General features: G+C 39.9%; 1 protein-coding gene across 3 annotated transcripts in view; it reads right to left on the minus strand.

Annotated features, from left to right (window-relative positions):
• The window catches only part of iqsec1b (IQ motif and Sec7 domain ArfGEF 1b), a 232,400-nt gene that overhangs the window by 145,182 nt on the left and 67,168 nt on the right, over positions 1 to 20,050 (minus strand). For all 3 annotated transcript variants that reach the window (XM_051948457.1, XM_051948456.1, XM_051948460.1), the window contains exon 2: positions 7,191 to 7,298. In XM_051948457.1, the coding sequence (XP_051804417.1) occupies positions 7,191 to 7,298 (108 nt within the window). The remainder of the gene's footprint in view (positions 1 to 7,190; positions 7,299 to 20,050) is intronic.

Consider the following 20,050-nt stretch of genomic DNA (forward strand, 5'->3'; position numbering starts at 1 on the left):
GTCAGTCACCAATTAAACACTTCGGATTGCATTGAACTGAATGAAAAGTGCAATGCACAAAAAATTTAACTGTTTGTATGAACTGCTGAGATTAGATGCTTTGGAGGTAAAGCCAAAGAGGCCAGACTGAGATGGTTTGGACACGTACAGAGGAGAGATATTGAATATATCAGCAGAAGGATGCTGGAAAAGAAGATGTATGAACTGCTGGGATCTCATAATTTTTTTCAATTATGTTTCTACGGAGGCATACTTAGCGTATTAGTACGAGTTACGAGTTGAAACTCTCCAGGCAGTCTTATTTTTTGTAGTTCAAAGAATAAGACATTTTAGCACTTTATGCCTCTTCAATAATAATAAGTCAATAAATAAATAAGGTGGGGAGCACGGTGGGGAAGGGTTAGCATTGTTTCCTCACAGCAAGATGGGTCTGTTGGCGCCTTTCTGTGTGGAATTTTCATGCTTTACCAGCACCTGCATGGGCAGATGCTTCCTTCCACAGTCCAAAGACATGAAAACAAGCAATGCATGGTGGGTTAACTGGTCTGAGCTGCCTGTAGATGTGAGGATGTGTTGGGTTGTCTGTTATTCTGTTAGCCTTGTGTTGAACTAGCGACCTTCCCTGGGTAAACCCGACATCCCATGCAATGTCAGTTGGAATAAGCTCCAGCTGATTGAGGCCTTCTGCAGGATAAAGTGGGTGTCACGAACAGATGAATTAGATGCAGCAGAGAAACTTACATTTTTTTTCAAGTTGAACCAGCATAAATTGGTAGGCAGTAAATGATTTTGTGTGGTTTGACAAGCAGGCAGCTTATTTCGAGGTCTTTACTGAGCATCAGTGGGTAGCACAGCCTGGGCGGTTGAATGCAGGAGTAATTAACGTCACACTGAAGATGTAGCACTGACAACCTCACACTCAGAGCAGGAGATTCCTGAATATCGCTCATCAGTAGCTAATATTCGCATGTTGGCTGCAAAGGCACGACAACTTTGACAAGCTGTACTTCCACTCCTGGTGGCGCCTCATATCTCCATCACCTGCATGTCCTGTGCTGGACTGATCCGTGGATGTCAACGCTTTGTTGCAAGAACATTAAAAAGAATGCGATTGCTATTTAAGAGTAATTTTTCATTGTACTCTGGAAAGAATAATCACATTGCTAAGGGACTGATGGGCCGTCCTTGGAAACAGTTAACGGTTGCATTCCTCTGACTCTGTTGCAGAATTTCTACAAAGAAAGTGGACATTTCCCAGAGATGTCAGTTTTTTTCTACACTTAATTGAAACAATTATGCAACTGTTTTGCAACCTGAAGGTCTCCCAATGACTAAACTTGGTTGAAACGCCCATTTAAAGTAGCATAATTGTCGTTCTCACATTGATTTGATTAAAAAGCAGTATTATACCGAAAAACCTGCGAGTACTGTAGGCCTGAGAGGAGAATAGCAGTGAGCAGAACAGCAGGAGGCGTAAGGTAATTAACACCACTAAAGATGTGTGAGCAGTAAAGGCCACAGGATGCAATTCTGCCGATGCCTGCTTGTGTTGAAATGAATGTAACTGGGGCAGAGTATTCACAGAAATCTATAAATATTCCCCCAGCTCCAATGACAAGCATTGTGGTTATTTATAAATCCCATCCAACTGAATGTGTCGAATGCTGCGTCACAATCCCAAACAATCACACAGATGCAAAGAGCGATCAGCAACTTTCCCCACCCGCAGCTCCGGCAGCATGCAGAAAATTGAACATGATATTAAATTTCAAACAAAACAATAGCTGCTTCCAGGACTGGAGCGGAGACAGCGGCTTCACAATCCGGCGCCGTGGCTGCAGAGACGACTAAATCCCCGAGCGTTATTGTGAATGGCTTCAATACAGTCGGCCGGTAATGACAAGTTTGTTGAGTGCAGGGATGACAACTGGTGGCGCAAACGGAGGCAGAGAGAAAGTAGAGAATGGAAACATGAGCCACCGACAAGTTTAATGATGTAGGGCTGCGATTTGGGAGGGGACGGATACATCAGTAAGCCAGTCGACATCAAAGCGTGCCTAGATGAAATGAAGGCACAGTCGACTGAGTGGTGTGAGGCTAACTTTACCCCGATGCAGCCTGAATGCTGATCACACACACACAACACACACTGCCACTCCCACCTCACTTCAGAGGCAAAGCAACACAGCCATTTGTCAAGGGTATCGTGGGTTAAAACCCAGCCACTCACTGTGCATCTCAGCACAAAATAACACCAACGTGAGCCAGAGGCAAATTAATATTTTGTTGCATCAGGAAGTCCGTGAGCTGAATTAAACAACTTACCGACTGACTGGATTTTTTTGTCTCGAAACAGACAAGGTGAAAAAATTGCTGATTATATTTTTCACTTCATCAAAGTAAAGTCAGAAAGTGTCATTTAAATGACTTAGACAGGATCGGTCAAGGGTAATGTGGCAGCAAAGACGCGAAAGCTCATCGAATAACCATGAAATAAGGAGCAGCAACTTCCCTCTTTCTACACACATTCAAGAAGCTTTTTTTTTGCAGAACAAACACACAAGACAATTTAATTTCACCACCTCTTTCCTAATTGTAAAAGATGTGCAGCTGCGTTGGAGGTTGGTGGTGTGGCTACCCGGGGCAACACCGCAGAGATGGTCAGAATTCATTAAACATGCACAACTTATTCCTCAAGTCAAGAGCAAAGAGAGACGGGAACAAATTAGCATCTTTGATTCCTAAGCCAAGAACACTACTGAGACACAGGGAGACAGATGTTAGTGGAGTTGGGGGGGGCCTGGTCAGATACACCTGCTAAATAAGAACACGTGGCGTAAGAACGTGTCTGACAAAAACACTTCACAAGCTGATGAGCGAAGTTCTAGTCGAGGGATTCAACTTCGTAGGGGTGCATACCGCATCCTGATCTGGTTTCTAGTGGGACCTCTCCAAAAGTTAACAGCTGTATTTGAGTAAAGGCCCTCTGAGGAAACAAAATTTAATCCACAACCTGAGTAATTCAGCGTTAGTTTTGATTACGCTGTTAAACAGAATTATACATTTATAGTCAATGTATTAGAAAGTCTTCTGGCATTTTTAATTACTTATATGAATTAATCCTTGAAGCATACAAAACAAATTATTACCAAAATTAGTTTCTATTTTATTTGTTGTTTGTGTTGGTGCTCCTTCTTATTTGGACTCTAATCCGGTATGGTTTGGATCTAATTCTCCCTCGGTTCTTGTGGTTCAAGTCTCACTGTATTTCGATCAGGAATCTATTTCTTGAAGGAAAATGTAAAAGATCAGGCAGGTTTCTAATCAGGAGCAAACATTTGGGATTTGTGAAGAACTGCTATCTGGATGCATCCCATTCATTGAACTGTCATGCAGGAGAAAGAAGGCAGGGCAGGGATGGATTTATGTTAGAGCTTCCTGGCATGCTGTAGTTGACCTTCTGGTTTGAAGAAGCAACAGGTATTATCTTTCACTGTTTTACAGTACAGAAGGGACTCCAATACCACACTAAACTCTTCTAAAGCCCATTGTTTCTTATTTTCTACAATCATCCTACACACAGTGACACAACTGACTAGAACTCAACTCAATTAATATACAAGTAAACCAAAAAACACAGGGATTCAGATTAAAAAGTGCACATCTTCCAATATTTAGCTCTGTGCTGTATATCACAGACAAAAAATGGGGACTTTGTATGCAGGTGTCAGTGAAACAAAATGGATGCTGATGAGAGCATATGATGACATCAAGAGTGCACACAGTGAAAGAATGAAACTCAACCCAGACCAGGTGTGCTCTTTGTTGGATCTCTGCTTGAAGGCCACATATTTCAAGCACAAGGGGAAACGTGACAGCACCACCGGTTTTGTCCCATTGGAGACAGAATGTACATGCAGGGTGATATCAGTTTCAACTACAGACTGTCCATTCTGGAGAGAGCAGTGAGTAGAAAAAGAACTAGTGAAATGGATATTGAGGTTGCCACAAAAGCCATTTAAACAGATGACAGTGTGCCTTCTGATGGACACCGCCTGATGGCACAAACACCGGAAACAATGTCGACCTCACACCGCTGGACAGAGACCATGTCGACACACACAAAGACCGAAAACAACAAGAGTAACATCAGTCCTTTTGGAAGGCATTGAAAGTCTGCAGCTGCCCTCGCTTAGCTTTTATTTTAAAAAAGCCAAAACAGAAAAAAAGAAAAACATCTAAAAAGAACAGCAGATCAAAAGAAGAAGCAGATCACAGAGAAAAATGAACATATCGTCCTCCAATATGCAGCTCTGTGGAGTTCGGCTTTTTTCCCAAACACAAAATTACAATGTTTTCCAAGACTGGCAATATGCTGAGACAGAGCCTGGTTTATGCGAGAGACCACTTTGGCAAACATTACTGGGGAGAGACACACCTGTACATTAGTGAGTCTAAACAGAACATCCACAAACAAATGCAGTTCCAGCCAGCACTTTGCACTCACTTACAGAACTCGACACATTCGCAGCTGCAAACATTCAAAGGAAAATAACAGTTTGAAGAAAGATGGGTGGTCAGAGAGAGGAATCAGAGTTACTGCAGCATGAGGTCTCTCAGAACAAACAAACTATTACTGAGCTTAAAAGTTCATTCAGTACAAATCTCAGCACCAGGCCAGGTGAGTGGTTTTTGTGGGGCTTTAAGGATGGAAGAAGGACATTTTTCTGCACAAAAGTAAGATTGCTCCAGTATATGAAACTAATTTAGTCAGTCTAGTGCTTGTCTTTCAGGTAACATGGAATGTTACTAAAATGTTTACTAAATGTTTACTAAAATACTATGCACACAAAGTGAACAGATTTTTAACCCACACTAATTTGTATTTTTTAATACTAGAACTGAAAATGTCTAATTATGAATGCAAAAAAGGCTTAATTTGTTGTATTGCTATTATCAGTGTCTAAGAGTTGCTAATTTGTACCATAAATGACAACAGAATTTGTCATATTTCTCCAAGTTGCAGTACTCGAGAGATGTTTATAGCTGTACATTTTGATGCTTGTGATTTTAAAATTGATTTGCTTTGTCTCCAACATGATAATAGCCCTCTCACATAAATTAATTTCTTGATTTGTCATCTCAGTTTTGGGTTCTTACCTTTGACAGATGTTTGCCCTGATGCTTGTTGCACTTTTATTGCTGCAATTTTAAGAGGAGTCGTTGTTCCTGTGTTAAAGAGTGTGGCACTTGGACATTGAATATAGCAAATAAAATGGATTTGAAGCGCAACCAGTAATCCAAAGACAACTGTAGAACTGAATTTGGTTAAACATATCTGTTCATTTCATGCCTTTGTCCACTATGGCACTGTATTACTTTCAATGACAGTATCTGATTCTGTAATACAATACCCCTTTCAGGGGTAAATCACAAAAAGGATGTGAACTCTATGAGAACTGAGTGCTGTGTATGCCCACCATCCACCCCAACCACCTCCTACCAAATCAGATACTGTTCACAAATAACTGTATTTTAATCTTTGAGCACAGTCCTCTTCCTGTCCATCATAGACTGCTGGCACTGGTTTACTTCAGCACTTAATGGAATGGAGTCATCGAAATATGTTGGACCTTTGCTGTTCTTGGCGTGAAAAGTCAAATTGGCTTTTAAGTTGCATAGTAGCATAAGTTCTCAGAGATAAGACTGGTAATGTAAGTTCAAATTTCACAACCTCTGTTGAAGCTATCTCACAGCCTGAAAGACTGAAAAATGTTTTACTCTACAGTTCATATTACGTTCAAGTAAACTGAGCAAAGTAACAATGTTTAGTGAAGAGCAGTACCACAGCGAGGCTGCGCGTACAAGACTGTAAAAGTCCAAAAGAAGAAAGTAACCTTATCTCTTGCTGTTACTCTTTCCTGCTGCTGACACCTTTTAATCTCATATCTTCCAAATATAAAAGCCCAATAATCTGTCTCCAAAGCTGATTTACTGTACAGCCGCATATTGCTTCACAGTGTGATTTTCCGTGCAGCAATGTGTCACTTCCTCCGCGCCTCTCGGGGGTTTAACATAATTGCATTCATTATCCAATCTACACACCTACCTCCTATTGTAAGTTCCAGCTTGACCCAAACTTCATTTGGAGCTCAACTCCCTGGGTGATTGTAATTGATGTGCACTTGTTCTTCGTGTTCTTCGGCAAATACTTACTAATAGAGCGGGACAGCTCAAGACCTCACTGTAATCACAAGTGTTTAGCACTCATTCTTTGTGCTCTCTTCATCTCCACGGCTAATTAGAATCAATAAACATGGTGAGCAAACACAACTCATTAGGACTTTAACCATTTCCTTCCACATGCACACGGATGAGGGTTCGGTAGCCTCCCCACCGCCACCCCTACCTCCCCTCAAACCTGCCTTTAGAATCGCTCTCAAACTCAGCGCCGCATAGTTATAGATAGATATAGTGAGCGCGCCGTCAAGAAAAAAAACCCTTTGAAATTGCCATGAAGCTTTTGAAGCCTATGTCCCACTGCTCAACGCTCTCAGGGTTTTCATCTCTCCCCATCTCTCCTCATTTGTAGAGGAGCTCTCAGGGCCTCGCTGAGCAGCTGTAATGAACTCCAAGGAAAAAGCATCCACAGAGGAGAGGACTGCAACGGACGGACAGATATCGCTGTACTTTATGTGCCAGAGGATGTTCTATGCAAAAACTGCAAAGTCGGAGCAGAGAATCAAGGCTTGTCAATCATTTTCTGTGATATCCTTCAACTACTAGAAGATAGAGGGATCGAAAGACTGAAATGTTTGCCCCTTCTATCCTCAAAAGTAGTCCGTCCCCCTACTGAGCTTCTACTTCACAGTTTTGGTCGTAATGGGTGTTGTTCATTTTCTGTCTGAGTGGATTCGCGAAGGCTGAGGCGGCCACCTACCAGCTTGTGCACCGTAGGCGGTGGAAGTTTTCATGAGCAAAAGGAAAAAGACTGACAAACAAAGAAACACTCAACAACAGCAAGGGGATTGGAAAGATCAGAAATGAGGCGTTTCATCAGGCTGAAAAAAGAGTGATGCTGTAAACTAGCACCAGGACAGAAACTGCAGTAATGAGACAAACTGTCAGGAAATGGGGTTAGAAAGTTGTGGTCTAATGAATAAAAAAAGAAAAAAAATGCTTCGATTTACCCAAACGATGCAGACTTCCATTTCCGGCAGGGGTAACTTCTTCGACACGGAGGGGCAATAAGGTTTAGAGGGATCTCAGAGACTTCTATAGGCAATGAGGTGTGCCGCCTGCAACATAAAAAAGAGAGAGGAAAATTGAAGCGGTTCATAATGCACATTTCATGAAGTTCAGGAAAATATAGAGGCATATTTTCATTCAGAATCAGACAGCAAGTGATGCATGGGCGGTGACATGTTGCAGCATGAATCGTGGTGTAGTGTATACCAAGAAGGGCCCCGTGCTAACTCCCGCTGAGTCGAACGTCGCGCTTGGCAGAAAGAAAGATTACTCCAGTCCACTGCCTGCAGCATTTTAATGCCTTCAAATCAGGGCCGGGAACCTCTCATATATGCACAACGGGCTGAATCAGCACACAGAGCTCAGTGCCAGGTAGAGAGCAGAGAGAGGAGGAGGACGAGGAGGAGAAGAGGCAGAAGATGAGACATGATCAGAATGTACCAGGCTGAGGGTAATGTAAGACGACAGCAGAGGCTGTGGAAAACAGATACGGACAGCACGGAAGCTCAAGACAAGAGGAAGCAGATTCAAATTACTTTCTCTTATCTAAGCTGTTAGCATCGATGACCTTCGCAGCTCAAATCTGAACTGTCAGTTATTGCCAGCAGGACATTTTGTAATATTTTTTACAGGTAATGACAGTTCGGCACAAAATGCACACATGAGATAGAGTGCAAATATTTCAGTACTTTTAATTAAATCAACATGACTTTATTTCAAAGTTACAAAGTACAGATCAGCTGGAAAAAATACAGCCTAACATTATGGTTGTGGCTAAATAATTTTAAAAGTATTTAGGTGTGATTCATCTTTATTTCATACAAGCAAGAATTAAATGTCTAATACAAGTGAAGACTTATAAGTTTGTATCCTGTTTTTTGTACAGTTTCACTGAAACTCGCGAACCGAAATGGTACAACTACTGCCATTGACGGGGTAAACTGTAACACAGAGATGATTACTGCAAAACTTGCTAGAGAAGTCTGTTTGAACACAATTAATTCAATACAATTCTACGTATGCACTACAGGTGGACACTGTTTGGTGATTCATAGATATTCACACATGTATCCACCTATCCGTTCCTCATCAAATCAGCCATCCGTCCATGAGAGCAAAAGCTACATAGATGGAAAAATATGTTTGAATATTATCTATTAGTCCATCTTTGTCAATCCAGCAATGATGATGGGTAAATAGGTGTGGATATGTGTCCGTCTTCCCATCTATACCATGGATGGACAGCTATCAGTAAAGGTCTGTTTCTCCACAATTTATTAGCCTATCATTGATTTATATTCAAATGGTTGGGCTGATGATTGTACATAGATGCAATATATTCACAACAAACATAACAGATTGACTCTTGAACATCCTGACCTAAATTGTATCTCAGCAGCAGGTGGTAGTTTGTGTTTTCTGCCTGATCATGGCAGTGACAACTCTATGATGTACTTTATACTTTCAAATGATTTTTGCACAGATGATTCTAGGATCTCTAGCTGCTTTGAAATGGGTCTAAAGTGGCTTTCGTAACTTGTTCAAGCCATTGAAAAACTTCCTCTAAACTGTGCTGAGCTCCTTACACCTTCCCATTGTAACGTTTGTGGCAGAGTCTAATGAAAGTATCAGATGGGCCCTATTTTATTTGGCTCAGATGAGTCATCAGCTGCAAGAAGTTGAGAGGCCATTTTACAAGGAAAAACTGATTAACATCACTTCCTACATCATCAAAACAGAGAAATCAAGTTGCTGTATACGTATTTGCGACCCAGAAGACCTATAATAAATCTATGAAAGAACCACAATGTGTGGCAGTTTTTGTGACAAAGACTCAGATGTTTCAATCTGTCACACATAGAACATGTGGATTGTCAGAATCATCAGAAAATCAAGAGTACCATTACATGCATAGTCTTTACAAGTCTACATAAACGTTTGTTCACAACTGTATGTTGTGCTAAGGCACTGTTTTCTTGCCATACTGTAGGTGTCAAAGAAAATCCGATCTGGAGTATGACCGTGGACTGCACGAATCACAGCAGCACATGTGGAGCAACAAAGATTACTGTTTTGTAAGTATGACACTCATTACCCACTTATTGGGATACATTATGGTACATTCACTAACAAGTTGTAAATCAGCATTTTACTCGATGTGCCTGTGTTAATAGATGTACATGTGGGAAATGTGCTAAAGTTGCTGACTGGGGTGGAAAAAGTCTGCTGTCAGGTAATACTAAAGGTAATTTAGCTGATGAAATGTTATTCTGCTGTTGCCAAATGACTTTATAGTATCTCCCTGTACCACTGGTTATTTGTATGCTGGAATACATTAAATACCTACAACACTAATCATATGTTTTAAAAGAATGTGTACATTCATTTACCAAGGAGACTGTAGCACTACAACTCATGAGATGAATCTAGCGAGGTGTAATCTGACAGTCTAGGTATGAATTCTCTAGTGTTGCTTTTTTCTTGTGAAAAACTTAGAAATAACTGGCCTGGGAAGCTAAAAAAGTACGTTTAAGGCACGTACATGGTTATGGTTAAAAGTAATGTCAACTGTTGGTGAGAAGATCATTGCAGATCTCCAGGGTTTGGAGTCTTTGTACATTCAACCACCCACCTCAACCTCTGTACTGAAGACAGATTTAGCCATATTTTAAACCTTATTTGGTTGCCTGCAAATCATTTAAGAAAAATGTCGAGTTTCTAGTAGAAATGGTAGAGGTAGAAATGTGAAAAATCTGCCTCTCAGACGATCAGAATGACTTCAACAGATTTCTAATACAGCTGCTGAGAAGAAATCTAAATAGCGTAACCTGACACTATTATTTTGATTGTCTGCAACACTCTTCATATGGCCACAGCGGAGAGACTACCTAGTACTACTGTGACTAAAATGGACATAGCACAACAATGATACACAGTGCTCTATGGCCATTCATTGCTATTACATCAAAGTTGATATTGTTGAAGTGCAGAAGCTTTAGAACAGGTTCAATATTGCCACTATCTACTGACTCACTGTTATAAGGTTGTAACAATTTACAGAGGGTCCTTCATTGAGCTTCAAAGGTTGTGCCTTGCACTTGAAGAGCTGATTGAATTTGAGTGGTTTTTCCAATTGGTTTTAGCCAGACGCTGCCCAACGAGCAGGGAGCACAGTCCAGACAAGGCTATACTGGACAAAAAGGGCATAGAGGCAGAATGGAGGGAGAGACAGGACATGACCATCAGGGCGAATAGAGGACTGTCCATAAATAGACCACCTATACATCTCCTCCTAGTGTCTAATTGCTGCAGCAGGCTGAGTAATGGAGCAAGCATCCACTTTGAAGTCATTGAAGTCACCTGTCAGTGCTGAGGCCAGTGCTACTGTACAATCACAAGTCATGACCTCCCAATGCAGCAAACCTACAGTCAGAGAGATTTACCTCACAATGTACTTCTTAAAGACTTTCCCAAAGTTTTCACACTGAAATGTGCCGTGTACTTTCCTGGGAAAAGAAAGTCCTTGCAAAGTCATTCCTTGTGCAGTGAGAGCTCCAGTGTCTGATAGGCCCACGAGCATCAAACAATCACAAGTATAGGGACGGAACATTTTCTGCTAATATCAGAAGAGCCCTGAGAGCAGCAGTGACAACGCAAAACCCACACCCAGATGGGGTTTAGCCACTCTCCACCTTGGAATGAAGATTTAAGTTGCTCTTGATGAACCTCGTAAACTTTCAAGTCGAAGGAACATTAACTTCAAGAGATGTTAGGTAAAGGCTGATATAAAAACGAGCATTAAATAGATGGCTCTGATCAGCCTGAGATAAGTCTGTATATGAGGAACAGCAACAATGGTTTGGCCTTGAAGGGATGATGATTTTGGAGGGGAGTGCAGAGGATTTTTTTTTAAGATCAGATGCTCTTGCTAACATTAACTGGCACTTTGGCCAATCCCTCCAACAGTTCCTTCAACATATGCATGGTAATATTCATCTTCACTATCACATTACATCTTGCTTTTCCTCTGTCTTTTAGTAAGTGATGCATCATGAGCCCCAATATGTGGCTGTAATATATATCCTAAAAGTCTGCCTGTTCTGAATAATGGTTTAATAATGCAGCGGCTTCCAAATTGTTTCAGATTATGTTCCTTCTTTAAAAGGCATTTGTAGTCTGTAGTCTACTGTCCATATATGTGCCACCATATTTCTTTATTTCCTTGGAAACATATTTATTTTTCCCCACAAGCAGTGAAAACTTGTCAGTTCAACTAATAACCAGGTACTATTAGGATCGATTTCAGCTTTGTTGGTCCTCCGTTCACCAACTCTAAGACTGTGCTGATATGCTCTGTTCATTTGTCACATCTTTCCACTGCTTTCTCAGATATTTTTTGTGTGTGGTGAGGTCCTGAAAAACTCCTCAGCTGGAAAGCAAGCCGTGAAACTGTGAGTTATCACGCCATTAGCTGTGGCACAGTTGCATCTAAAACAAGGTCTTTAACATGGTTATACAATGCAATTTATTGTTTTTTTTATGTTCTTTTTGATGTGTTTTGAATGTGTAACATAAAATGTAATTGATGCCTTTTATATGTGTTGAAATATTAATAAAAATACATATTAAATTAAACAAACAAACAACAATGACAGGGAATGTAAACCACACAGTAATTGTGCTTTCATCTCCATTTTGTCAAAGACAGGGTTGATTAGCAATAAAATGAACATTAAATAGTGAAATTTTGAGACATTTTGTACAAAAATAAATACGTATGTGTCTATTGGCCAATTCATGGTTTTCGTCCACAAAGGCATGTGTGAGATCTATGAAAGTGGTCTTTATTTTTTATTGTTAGGTTGTTATAACTGAAGTAGTCACTGCTGGACTTTGACAGAGCTTTGATTTGCACATATTTTACATCAACAGAGTCCAAATACAGTCAAAAGCTCTAAAATCTCCAGATTTCCTGTGCCATGTGCAATTTTGTACATAGTAATCAGTGATACGGTGTTGTAGACCAATTTGTAACCAGTAACAAAGTCGTATAAAAACTGTAAAATCACAGCCACCTTTTCAGAAATACTTACTGTAGTATGAGTAGAGCCTTATTCTGTTCACAGTCTGCTTTCAAAGTCAACATTGATAATGCGAAAACCACAAATTGACCTTTCGAACTAAGGCTGTGGCTTGGTGAGATTGCAAACACAATGCTATTGCTAGCATGCTAATTGTACATAAGTCCAATGATTACATTGCTTTAGTTTAATAAGTTTTTTTGCTTTCCTAGCCAGCCCTAAATGGGTGAGATCAGCTGAACTGTATTAGTTTCCATAAACCACTGCATCAGACCAATGGATATTTTGAGCTAGTGACGATGCCAATAGGCCACCAACATTATGACAACTTAACTCAATGTCAGTGTGAATGTTTGTACCAGATTTCACGCCAATCAAATAAAAAGTTTATGGGTTCAAAGAGGATGAGCAGCTGACAATCGACAGAGGGACACACTGACAATGACAGACTCAAAAATGAAGTCTTCAATCAAATGTAGTAATATTTCAGTAAAAATTAAAATTAATCTGCAACTCTACTAATAACAAAAGTGTTATATTCATGACCAGAAGCGACACGACAAATGCAAGATTTAGTGAACAAAACATTCATATTAACGTAGTTCATTCTGCCCCATGTGTGCTAGCTTGAGTACTTTTAGTAATTTAGATATTTAGAATCACATTTTAAGCAGTGTTTCTGTAAAACAAATGTGACCGCAGAGTGTTTAATGATAAAAGACACAGCTAAATATATTGCAGGCTTCTTGAGAACAATAAATCTGAAAGATTAACAGCTGCTTAGTCCTCTTCCATCTCCTCCAACTAAACTCTGGCAGTAATTTGCTTCATATATTTCCTGTTTGTTATGGAGTGTCTGAATGAGTTCGAAATGGATTTATTTCTTTGCTTTAACTTCTGATAATAAGTCATGTGCCTAGTTTAAAGGAATGAGGTTGAACAACATGAAGGAAAATACTATGAATCTCCGACTTGGGCTGGTGTGAACACTGAGCAGCCAAAACCTTAATTAACTGCTCGTCCAAATTACAACACGCTCAAATTACAACCACTTTTACATCAGTGCAGCAATCAGGGGCCATCGAGAGACACCAGGGTACGGATGCTGGAACAGAAAGAGGCACTGTTTGTGCTTTTGGCATGACAAATAACAGAAAAACCTCAAATCTGATAAAGAATTTGTTATATTTTGTCTGTAACCTTCTTATTTAAGCAGTGCTCAACATGCATAAGAATAATAATACTTGAAATTGTTTGTAGCTGTCCTGTAAATCGCAAATTGTAAAACCCCTGAACTCATTGCAATGTGATGCAGCGGGTGATGGAAAGACCCTGCATAAATTGTAGATCTAAAAGCGGCGTGCCATGTGGATAAACGTGCCCTATAGGACAAATGGGTTGTGCTCTTTTGTGACCCAGAGCTGCCAGTAATAATCTCTCATCCATGGAGGTTAAGTCCCGGATGGAGATTTCCCACCGCCTGCCACATAAGCCTCCTGTTATCACTGGAGTGCAGGTTCTGTGCTTACATAATGCCCGTCTCTAAACACGCTCGCTCCCAAAACTTGTAAACCGTCAGAAGGCTGGCAAAGTGGTTTCAAGGACTAATTAAGCCTAATAATGGAGCACATGCAGAAACACACAAACTCACAGTCAGTGAGTACAGACAGCCAGTGCTACAGCTAATACACGTTCTCAAAATAAGCTTGGAATTTTAAGATAAGTAAAACAGAAATGCTTTCACTGTGAAGCCTCAAACGTCATTTTCTGACACTATTACATACTTCAGCACTTTTCATTTTCAAGCTCCAGTTTAGATTTGTCCTTTTCCGATTCATTAATGGCATTGAAACTATTGATCATTATTTGCATCAAATATCAAAGAAATTTTAGTAGTGAAATATACTGAAAGTACTAAAGGTAAAAGTGTTCACTATCCAGAATGAGTCTACTTATTGGATTATATGTATACTTACTTTAATAGCTGTGTCAGCTGGTAATGGTCAGACTGATTGATTAGTATATAACGCAGTTCCATTTAGAAAATGCAGAGTGACGTTTGCTGGATTTTGTGTTACCAAACCGACTCTGCATAGTAAGCAGTAACTAAAGCGGTCAAATAAAGGTAGTGAATTAAAACCAACATTTGCCTCCAAAAACTCTGAGTGGAATTTCACAGCTTTTAAAAAAAAACATCCAAAGTTGTACATTACACAAGTAAATGTACGTTCTTGAACCTTGAAAGAAAACATGCTAGTTAGTAACAACGCTGAGTCACTTCTCATTTCTGTTTTGAAAGAAGCATGCTTTCTCACTGAAAAGGGAAGACTGAAATAGGAGGGACAGACTTCCAATTTGCACTTGCTTTTTGGTTTAGTCACCAAATTATGTCAGTTTTTGGAAAGTTTCACTATTTCTCTGACACTTTCACAAAAATAACTACTTGGCTTGGTTAATTTTAGGCACGCTTCCTACAAGATATTTGAAGCTTCTCCTCTATTATCTCTGTTACCAGGGTGATGGTTGCTGCTTCATTTAATCAAAGATTGGTCGGCTGAAAGTAACGACAGTAAAACAATAAAATAAATGCCAGCAGTATGTTGATTAGAAAAGTATCAGTAGTGCATCGAATGTAAATCGTCAGAAAATACGTAATTAAAAATGCAAGTTAGTTGTATGAAAAGGTAATTTTTGGAAGTTTTTGGATGAAGTTGACTGAGAACTTTCATGACTCATTGTGGACTCAACAATCTACACATCACTGATGCACACAACCTACACTAAGCTGACATGAAGTAGTAAGAATAACACATCTGCACTTTCTGTAGCAGATACAAAAATCAAATAGAAAAGTTAGCTGATAAACTGGAACTCTCTTCAATGTTCAAAGTCCTCAGAAGATCAGCCTCTATTCAGTCTATGGCCCTCCCACTGTACAGATGTTCCATATCTCAGAAAAGCATTCCTGAACTGGTGACATCAATGTAACCAGAGTCTGCTCAGTCGTGACGATATGGTTTAGATATAGTTTCAATGTTCCACCTCTTACATGTCAGAACTGATATTTAGGAAACATTTATTTGAATCATAGGCCACGTTTACATGAAGTTTTTTAATTCGGAATTATTAACACTTGGGCGTTGGAAAGGATTCTGATTGGACAGGGAGTGGACGTGACATATCCCTGTTTACCGGAAGAAAACAAACTCCACTTACCGCAGCATTTCTTTCCTCCAACAACATGGAGAAACAACTAATAAGCACGCTTTTCGCTTTGCTTTTTATTGTCGTTTTGAAACAGCAACTCGACAATGTCGCACCAGTAAGGTTACAGAACGTGTACGTCGTTATGTCATCACTACGTGAGGAGCCAAGCATGCGCAGAATGACCGGAATTAACTAAAGCGGAATTAACTGTATACATGAATAGAACGTACACAGGAATTAGTTTATTCGGAATTAGCATTGGAATAAACCAGATAGTTTATTCGGAATTAACTTTTCAATTCGGAATTAAGTGTTCACAAGGAGATTTTACAGCAGAATTAACTTTAATTCCAAATTAAAGAGGAATTAAAGGTCTCATGTAAACGTGCTGATACTTGTTTGGATCATGTCCCTTAAACTAACATGAAAAAAGCAGAGTTTAAGACCTTCACTGTTACCACTCATTGTCAACTGTAGTTATATACGGTCTTTAGTTTGCACACGCTGGTGGAACATTTTACATGGCTACAGCAGGCGCACATGCAGAAAAATGATGGTGTCAGTAAGCGATTCACTCACAGTGCAGCCAGTGACACTAAAACAATCATCTGCGTTTGGTTTCCTGAGGGAGCAGCGAGCAGGGGGGCAGAGGAGAAGGCGGAGTCAGGTTTCAGGGGTGATGGTGTTGGTGAGGAGTCAATACTGTACGGTCCCGCTCTTAATCAGCACAGTACAACAAGGTCAGTTCATCTGGAAACAGTCCTGCACTGCTGCTGCTGCTGCTGCTACACCACAGCAGCTCCAGCTTCATCCATCAGGACGAAGTGAAAGCAGCCGACTTCCAGATGGGGCAGAAATAAACACAAACACAAGCGCTGTCCACAACACACAGCGCTAAGCTTTGGAGCGTGAGAACTTTCATTTTTGTGTGTGTGTGTGTGTTTGCTGACAAATCTCAGGGACAGAAACACCCCCCACCTCTTTACTTCCTCCTGATGGATGAGCACCATGTACTTCCGGCAGTTACGTAACCCAGCTGTGTACTGCGCTACTCAAAAAGCAGGTTTAAGCCGTTTTTGCTTTATATAATGTGGCAATCCAAATCTTTCTCTTTTCGCTAGATAGGCTGTAAGCATGCCTGCTCGTGGTATTACTGAACAAAAGAGGGACACAGCTCTCTAAGGCTGGGAAGTTATTCTTTTCCATATTGGAGAAAAAATCACGATTCCAGGAAAAATCACGAATCAACAAGCTCTTGCACAACAGTCTTAGAGGGATCTCCCGTCCTGATAGGTTTATAAAGTTGTTGCGCACTGATTATGACAAGATCAAACCATTATTTCCTCCAAAGAAGAAAATTAAAAACTGGCGTTTGAGTGGTGATCTGAGAGAATGAAACATCGGCTGACAATATCATGTTGACAGAATCCAATTAACCTTTGCTGCCTCTCTGTGAGGCCTTTGGAAATCGGCTTTGCGGTGGTGCCCCACCCCCTATCAGTCTCTCCATCTAGTCTCCCTCATCTGCACCACATCATTGGAGTCTACAGGAAGGCCCATTTATAAGCCTCAGTAGTAAATACAAAGATTTAATTATTCATACTGCCCACTGCCCAGCTTGTATCACGTAAGGAGGCCTGAAAAGAAGAAAAGAAAATGAGGCTACCTCACAGTTAATTATTGCAGTTTATCACGGCTTCGGGTGCTGGAATCTGTGTTACGTGGAAGGCTTTGTGTTCATCTGGGCCACTCCACTGTGCATCACCACCACCGGCTCAACGAACCACTTCACAGTGCGTTCTTGGCCTATATCTCCTTATCCCCCAGGAGCAGATCAAGGAATGGAAAAACAAACACAAGCCTTGTAACACATAAGCATAATCAGTAACGTGGGAACGTCTGGCTGTGCAATTCCTGAAGGATGGGCGAACATACTGCAGGGGAACGCAGAACAAAACAGCATGTGGCAAAGCGTCAACGGGTAACTATTCTTCTTTCTCAGTCAGACTTGTTAGCAGACCTGTGTCTTTTTCTTTCGGTGGACTGTAAGAACACGAGAGCTTTTGTCAAAACTGCAAAACGAAAAGATCTCAAATGGGGTAAACTTCTTATGATTTACATTCAGTGGCGAGATGGTTTTCGAGTCTCGAAAATGTAATGTAGTCGGCTACTCTACACCCATGGCTAGTCAGTTGAGGGCTTTAGCAGTGCATGTTGTGCAATGCTTTCTTTCTGTTTTGGCTAACTGGTCTATGTCTTCCTCCTGATGCTGCCACTCTATACAAGTCAGTGGATGTTAGAAGGTGCAGCAGACGGTGCCCCAAAACCAATAAAACTATGAGCTAATGAGTCATGACTTAAATAATCGATAAAAAATTCAAACAAGCGAGGGGTTTTCCACTTTATTTATAAGATGTGACAAGATGAGCCAAAATTCTATGTGAACAATGTCATTTTAGCAACTAATTCCACACAGAAAGATCCGAGACACCAAGAGGTCATGATAAAATAATGTGATTTTATGTTGTTTACACATTTTACTGTCTGGCTTAACAGAACAACCTACTTTATATCCATCTGGTGATTAGCTTCTCATTCCCAAACAAAAGTTGTGGATTATTGGAACCATATTAGGCCCACAGTTTGTCATCCTTTAACATTTTTTTTTTTTTTTTTTTAGATACATAAGGCATTAATTCAAGTTGTGCCATTTAGTGCCAAATTTTAGTGCAACAGAAAGCGTGCCCATCTGGCAGCGTGACCGTTAGGTTCTGGACTGCTCCCAAGAACTGTAGCTTATACTGACAAAAGCTGAGTACATTCTCTGCTCTGCTCCACCTTTATATAGAATTACATGAAGAAATGAAGTCTGAATGATATCAATAAAAGGGGCAAACATCACAGGAGTCTGACTATATTCAACCTCTTCCTCATTGTATACATACAGTAGTTGTAGTATAGTAGCCTTTTAGCACTGAAGCTAAGTTGTAGGGATTTTTAAATTTTTTTATCTGCACTACTGCATCAAGCTGCAGGACTTTAAGCATTAACCCTCAGAGTATCGGGGTACTTTTTTGCTCCTGTCACATTTTTACTCCCTGTGGGCTATTTTTTAACTTTATTTTTTTACAGTAAAATAAAATTCTGCTTCTCTATAGAAACAACAAAACCATGACTAGAGAAATCCGAAACATCTTTTGTGCTGAACGACACAATTATAATAATGCAAATCATAAAAAAACATTTTTTATGATTTAAAAAAAAAAAACAGGAATCATCACACAGAACATTTTTCCTCTTCACATTTCATGACTTGCACTACATTATTTAATTATGTATTATTATTATTATTAATGAAAAAGTTAGATTTTAAATTAAACATTTAGAATAAAGTAATTTTGATAAAAATATCAAGACTTTACAGCTAAATTTGTTTTAATTTGCTCTCTCTCTCTCTTTTTTTTTTTTTTTTTTTTTTTTGCTGAAACACTAATTTCAAACATTTTGTCCTGATCAACTTTTCAAAGGTCACACATCAATTACTGTCAATGTACCTGCATTTCCAAAATGAAAATCCTACTGTTGGGCTGCATCTCCAGTGCTTGTAGCTGTTGATGGCAACACACACAGGAATCTAGCAACGTGCCAACGAAGGCAGAGTAGAAGACAACTGCTGGCAAAAATTCAAGGTCATAAATGAACAGGAATTTAAAAATAATTAACTTTTAAAACACTTGGGGAGCGCATTAAAGTGCTGTAGGAAGACTTTTCATGTCCAGCATATCATCTATTGTCAGGTGCAGTTTAATATTTAAGCTAAAACACAAAGTTTGTCTTCCCCTAGCAAAATGACCAAATAACCTTCAACAAAAATGTCCATCGTGATTTATATGCCAATAGCAGACAACGTGGGAAATCAAACGAAACATTTTGATTTAGAGAAGTTTGCAGATGTTTTAAAATGTATGAATGTGTCCTATGCTAATGTTAATTTCATTCTACATTTCTTTAAAAAAGGATGAATAAAGCTAAATATTCCTTCATAATCATCATGAATAACGTCGACAACAATACTAACAGCATCCTTCATTACGCTAATCAGTGAACCAGACAAATATTCCTTTTTGCAGACTGTATTTGTCTTTATTTACCATATAAATGCTAAAATGAACTCTATTTTAGTGAGTCTGGGAAGTTCCACAAAAATCAATCTGTCTTATTGCGATGCAAATGTATGCTGGTCAGGAATCTACAGATCTTAGTCTTTATAGTGAGAAGCTTTACTGTAAGGGAGAAGTTTCTGTCTTGTGTTTTTCCTCACTGTATCGGCCTGATTAGAACTCAAACAGAGCAGAGCTGAGTCTTATTCCCTCGCTGCTTTGGGAGATTTCCTCATGCAGGTGTGCTGGTGCATACCATGTGGAGGCACACAGCCACCGGCCTCCACAGCCCAGTTAACCTTGGCATGCTCTTTCTCACACGATGCAGCGTCAGCATACAAAACACCGGATTCC

Source organism: Acanthochromis polyacanthus, chromosome 5 (genome assembly GCF_021347895.1).
Source record: "Acanthochromis polyacanthus isolate Apoly-LR-REF ecotype Palm Island chromosome 5, KAUST_Apoly_ChrSc, whole genome shotgun sequence".
NCBI lineage: Eukaryota > Metazoa > Chordata > Actinopteri > Pomacentridae > Acanthochromis > Acanthochromis polyacanthus.